Here is a 5786-nt window from a genome sequence, read left to right as displayed (position 1 = left end):
TTAGAACATTTATTTCGTTTAATTGAGATTCTCATTATTTTATATTTTAGGGGTGGATTTTAATTATACTTTTAATGCTTTGAATTTTCTGACCAATTATTCAATGATTTTGTGAACAATAATTACGTAGAGGTGCGAATTCTTGTTTAGACCACATATTAAAATCTGGTAAACTAATATAACGTATAGAGATACCTATATTAATTGTTGCGGTCCTATATAAATTCTTAGAACTATTATTTCATTTAATTAAATTTAATTTGTATAAAAATATTAATTGAACTAATTAAATAGACTCAACGAGAATTTGAAAGGGGTAAGTTGAATACAATAAAAGAATTTGACCGAACACTATTTTAGATTTTATAAATCTCAATATTAGAAGTAAAGGTGACCAATAGGTGAATTTGTTCCGCCCTAATCTCCATTTATTATTTGAATTCTCACTAATTTTCTGTTGTATTCACGAAATTTTTAGTAGTTAGATATTTAATCATTTATTTATTTATTTATTTTTATCAAATAGAAGTTAGGAATAATAAATTGAGTACTAAAATATAATTATTGTGAAAATGATAATTCGAACTCAAAAGGTAAACTTTACTATTTATTATAATCCGTCCACTTGCGGGATAAATCGACAACAAAGCCATTCTCCAACAAGCAAGAACTGAAATGAGCGGGTCTGGCTCCGACTCATAGAATTTCAGATTGGGCCTCACCAAGTCATTCACGTTAATCAATTCCTTCGGCCAGGCCCAAAAATATCCAATCCAACGGCTAATAATCCCCATCACATATGAAATCAAAGCTTTTGGATCCGTCCACGTGTTCTCACCTAACCCTCACTCTGCCTTGACTACACAATAAACCCGGCCCCTTATCTTCTTCTCCTTGCAATCCCAAGTTGAAGGGTATGAGTTAGGGTTTCCATTTCCTACTCTTGCTCTTCTACGTTTCTGTATCTACATATACTTACACTGATAGATATATATATAATTAGTAAGATTTGATAGTTTGACCGATTAGAAAGACGGAAATGGCAGCCTCTACTGCTCAAATTCATGCTCTGGGTGCCACCGCTCACTTTGCTACCTCAAATGTAACTAGTAGAAATCCGAGCAAAACAGTATTCTTGGGAAGAAGGCTGAATAATACGGTATCATTTGGACTCAAAATGAAGAATAGGGTCGGAAGCAGTTTCCGTCGAAACCCTGGTGTGGGTCCGTTCCGTGTTGTTGCGGAAAAAGTTGTGGGAATTGACCTTGGAACTACGAATTCTGCAGTTGGGGCAATGGAGGGAGGGAAGCCGACCATTGTGACTAATGCTGAGGGGCAGAGGACCACGCCTTCTGTAGTTGCTTATAGTAAGAGTGGCGATAGGCTGGTAGGGCAAATTGCAAAGAGACAGGCTGTGGTGAACCCCGAGAACACCTTCTTCTCTGTCAAGAGGTTTATCGGTAGGAAAATGTCGGAGGTGGATGAGGAGTCCAAGCAGGTTTCATACACCGTGGTCAGGGATCAGAATGGGAACGTTAAGCTTGAGTGCCCTGCCATTGGAAAACAATTTGCTGCTGAGGAAATATCGGCTCAGGTATATATGTTTTAAATTGCAATTTACTTCATCGATTTAGCATTAACTATTCATTTCATATAATTAATGTTCAGGTATGGTTTTCTGGTCCCTCTAGTGGTTTGGGTTCTGTGTTTTATTTATTTATTAACTCGCAATTTACCATTTTCAGATTCAGAAAGTGGATTTTTAACGGATTCTTCATTTTTTATTGTTTCAGGGGTATGTACGTCTGCTTAGTTTTTGAGTTACAATTGGGTAGTAAGAGTTGGTGTTTTGTTATATGAGCTTTTTTATTCAGTTTATGCATGAAGTGCTGTTTAATCTGAAAAGTTGAAGGGTTTTGCATAAATGATGTGCATTTAAAACAGAAAATTGGAATTGGATAAACGTGAGAGTGCATTTTTTATGTCACTTTGTTTTGATTAGAGTTATTTAGGCGAGAGTAATGCTGTTTGACCAAGGAGGGGGAAGGGGATAAGGAAAGAGGAGGAACACAGTTAATATAATCTACATCATGAATCTGTACATAGTTATGTACAAATAGCATTACTATATAGCTGATGAGCCTTATTTTTTCCATTGAGGTGGATAGTCATGGAGTTGGTACAGATTTTAGTGCAATAAAATTTTTGTTTCTCACATTACATCTGCAACAATGAATTACATTTAATACAGTTTTACCTTAAAATTAACTCTGATTGTTGAGATGCACTGACAACTCATCGACACGTCTTAGAAACCCCAATGAGGCATGTCCGGAATTATTTTTTGGTTTTGTACAACTGTATACCTATCTTCACGCTGGAATCAATAAAAACAAATTTACATTACAATATAAAAAATAAGAAATTAAAAGGGGCTGTACGGTGTTCGTATTTTTAAAAACTGCGTTGCTTCCTAGTAGATTGTGAGTGCCCCTGATCTTGACCTGCCAAAGTGGCTGTTGCGATTGTAATAGGTCCCAATTGAGAACTGGCTAGTTCTGTTTCTGAGACCTTTAACAGGAGTCTCTGTGGACCATGGTTGACATATCTGCTTACTGAACTATTTATTATGATATGCAAAATATGTAAGCACGGAAGTGTATGCTTGTACACTGGATATTAGTCTTAAAGCGAAGGAAATATATAATGGTTATATGATTTTGCCTTTTAAGAAGTCCTTCTCTAAGATCAATCATCACTGCACCTTCCAGGCTTGCTGCTCAACTCCCTAGTAGTTTGCGTCAGGTGGTGCATACAAAAACTGAGGCATATTGCATCTGATTTATATGTTTGTTCGCACTTAATTGATGAGGTGATTTATTGCATTTTTATTTTATTTTATAGAAAGGTCTTCTTCAAGGACGATCTTCATGTTCTTGATTGTTTTCCACATCATACGAAGTTCATCTAATGGTTCTTCTATCTTCCTCCTATAGGTTTTAAGAAAACTCGTGGATGATGCATCAAAATTCTTGAACGACAAGGTTACTAAAGCTGTTGTAACCGTTCCTGCTTACTTTAATGATTCCCAGAGGACTGCAACCAAGGATGCTGGCCGTATTGCTGGTTTGGAAGTTCTGCGGATTATAAATGAACCCACTGCTGCGTCGTTGGCTTATGGTTTCGAAAGAAAAAGCAATGAGACCATTCTGGTTTTTGACCTCGGAGGTGGAACATTTGATGTGTCAGGTATGAAGACTGCCTTTGCTGATTTACCCCTCTGGTGCTGACTTAATTTTCAGAATTGTGTTCTCACTGTTACTATTCTTGTACTCCCTTAAATAGAATGAGTATGCTATAGTTCTGGAACCTCGGTACCAAGTGTTTCCTGAACCTTTGTACTAATTAACAGTTACTGCTTTTTTGGACCTTAGGCTATGTATTTTCTCACATGCTGATATGTACGACTTGATTGTTGATTTAATGTTTTTAAACATTTTGAGATTTAAAAGCATCACATTTTGGGCGTGCTGAAGTTATAATCCTTTATCTTTATTCCTGTTATTGCAGTTCTTGAGGTTGGTGATGGTGTGTTCGAGGTGCTGTCAACTTCTGGAGATACACATCTTGGTGGTGATGACTTCGATAAGGTCTGTATTCCTTTTGCAGATTTTTCTAAGTAACTTGTTACTTGCTGGTGTTATAACTTACCTTTTTATTCATGTTTATTACGAGATTTTCCGATTGCTCTATTGCTTCACATGTATGTATTATCATCCAGAGAATTGTTGATTGGCTTGCTACAAATTTCAAGAAAGATGAAGGAATTGATCTTTTGAAGGACAAACAAGCTCTTCAGCGTCTGACTGAGACAGCAGAGAAAGCTAAAATGGAACTATCATCTTTAACGCAGACTAATATTAGGTATGTTTGTAGTTTTATAACTGCTTTTGGAATTTCGTGCTTGCATTTTATACTGATTAGTCTTCTTTCTATTGCCTAGCTTGCCTTTCATTACTGCCACAGCAGATGGCCCCAAACATATCGAAACCACTCTTACACGGGCTAAATTTGAGGAATTATGCTCTGATTTGCTTGACAGGTATTGGGAGTTGAAAGCAGCTTTTAAGACAAATCATCGGACAAGGGACCCGAAGGAGACGTCATTGATGCAGATTTCACAGACAGCAAGTGAGGTAGCACGGGAATCGATACAGAGCTTTATCATCATCCCGACTTTCAATTTTTTTCCCCTTCCATCATGTATAAGATATATTTTTGTCCGAGTTAATCATTGAAGGGTGGAGGAAATTTAGGTATGAGTATAGATTAAAAGTGCTTAAATAGGTTTCTAAGCCAAACTGGATACTATCAGCCCCCAGGTGCGTCTAATTGTATTTTTTAACAGTTCGGGATGCTGCATATGGCAATTTGCTATAAATTTTGCATTTCAATTTTTCCTTTAGGTTTGTACTGCACTCCTTGTTTGATTTCATAAGTGGATTTCTCGTGTCATAATTTGACAGATGTTCATCTTAAAGGGGGCTAAATGGAGATTATTTTACGAAATTTGATGTGGTTTTTTCCTACTGGGTGTTGATCTCCTTTCTAATCTTGAATATATTCTTAGTATTTCATCATCTTGAATTATTTTTGAATAGATTTGATTAGGTTCTTGAAATACAACGATATCGAGTGCCCGTGCCTGAGTAGTTGACATGTTTTGGCACTCGATATTGTTGTATAGTTGGAGCTCTATTTTAACCTTCAAGTCAATGGAAACAAGAAAGAGAGAAGATATAAAGCATGATTCAAAGCTGGAATGTAGGGAGAGGGCATAAGCTTAGAGCGACGAAAATGTTTTGTTGTGACGGATTTAGGTCCATAATTGGGTGGGTGGGGTCTAATTTAATTAGTAAAAAAATTTAAACATAAAATATAAAAAATAATTTTTCAAATTTCACCAGGACCAAGGAACCCACTGATTTCACCTCTCCACCAGTAGTTAAGATATAGAATGAGTCAAAGCATTTGTACTTTGCCCAAGTAGTAGTGTTTACTTTTTATGCTTGTGTGTAAATTATGATGTAAAAGTGTTTCAAATTTCAATTGAACTATTTTCTACATTAACTTAGACATTATTGTTGATAGATGGATGATGTGGCAATATTGAAATGTGTAAGATGTGAAAGATGATGTAAGATTGTGTCGAGTATAATTCGGTAATTCGAAGTGTAAACTATGATATAATGTAGCAAGATTGTTCTAGTTTAGTCTACAGTGCATAAGCTAGAGGAACAATCTCTCTCTCTCTCTCTATAATTCATTTTTTCTCTATGTTATCTAACTTAACTGCTTCTCAAATATCCTTTGCGATTTGTGAGAATGGCAGTAGGCTTATCATTTTATTGGACCAACAAATATATTAATTAATTGAGCAAAAAACAATGTTAAAACTTAAAAGAGAATAAGCTGAGAAAAATGCCCATCAAAATTTGTTTCTAAAACAAACTGAGATATACTAATACAGTAACTTGAATTATTCAGCAAAAACAAGTTCATTATTGTTAAAAAATAAAAAATAAAAATAAAAATCACATCTTTCTTTCTCTCTCTAGAGTCCAAAAATGCGCTTACAGGCCTTCAAGATCTTGCCACCCCTGTTTTTCTTTTTCTTGCTGTTACTGACAAATTGAAGGTCATCATCAAGTGGAGATGCTAGTGCAACATACTGGTCATGGATCCTGCAATATCTTTCAGAAACAGATGAAGATCTTCTTAATGAG

The 5786-nt window shown here is 35.7% G+C and overlaps 1 protein-coding gene across 1 annotated transcript; it reads left to right on the top strand.

Annotated features, from left to right (window-relative positions):
- The first annotated feature begins 887 nt into the window (after positions 1-887).
- Positions 888-4810, top strand: LOC111376879 (heat shock 70 kDa protein 6, chloroplastic-like). Its single transcript, XM_022999889.1, has 6 exons — positions 888-1594; positions 2997-3249; positions 3571-3650; positions 3782-3924; positions 4004-4196; positions 4748-4810. Exons 1-6 carry the CDS (start codon positions 1040-1042, stop codon positions 4808-4810), a joined length of 1287 nt encoding a protein of 428 aa, XP_022855657.1. The 5' UTR covers positions 888-1039.
- The last annotated feature ends 976 nt before the right edge of the window (positions 4811-5786 follow it).

The sequence above is a fragment of the Olea europaea genome, chromosome 3, assembly GCF_002742605.1.
Source record: "Olea europaea var. sylvestris chromosome 3, O_europaea_v1, whole genome shotgun sequence".
Lineage (NCBI taxonomy): Eukaryota > Viridiplantae > Streptophyta > Magnoliopsida > Lamiales > Oleaceae > Olea > Olea europaea.
This window is presented reverse-complemented; position numbering and strand designations above follow the sequence as displayed.

What these genes read in the sequence shown, in the direction of transcription:
- LOC111376879 (XM_022999889.1), top strand. Translation starts at nt 1,040, where the DNA reads ATGGCAGCCTCTACTGCTCAAATTCATGCTCTGGGTGCCACCGCTCAC. An exon ending in TGGAACATTTGATGTGTCAG is followed by an intron (nt 3,250 to 3,570) that starts GTATGAAGACTG and finishes CTGTTATTGCAG; the next exon opens with TTCTTGAGGTTGGTGATGGT. An exon ending in TTTCACAGACAGCAAGTGAG is followed by an intron (nt 4,197 to 4,747) that starts GTAGCACGGGAA and finishes ATTGTTGTATAG; the next exon opens with TTGGAGCTCTATTTTAACCT.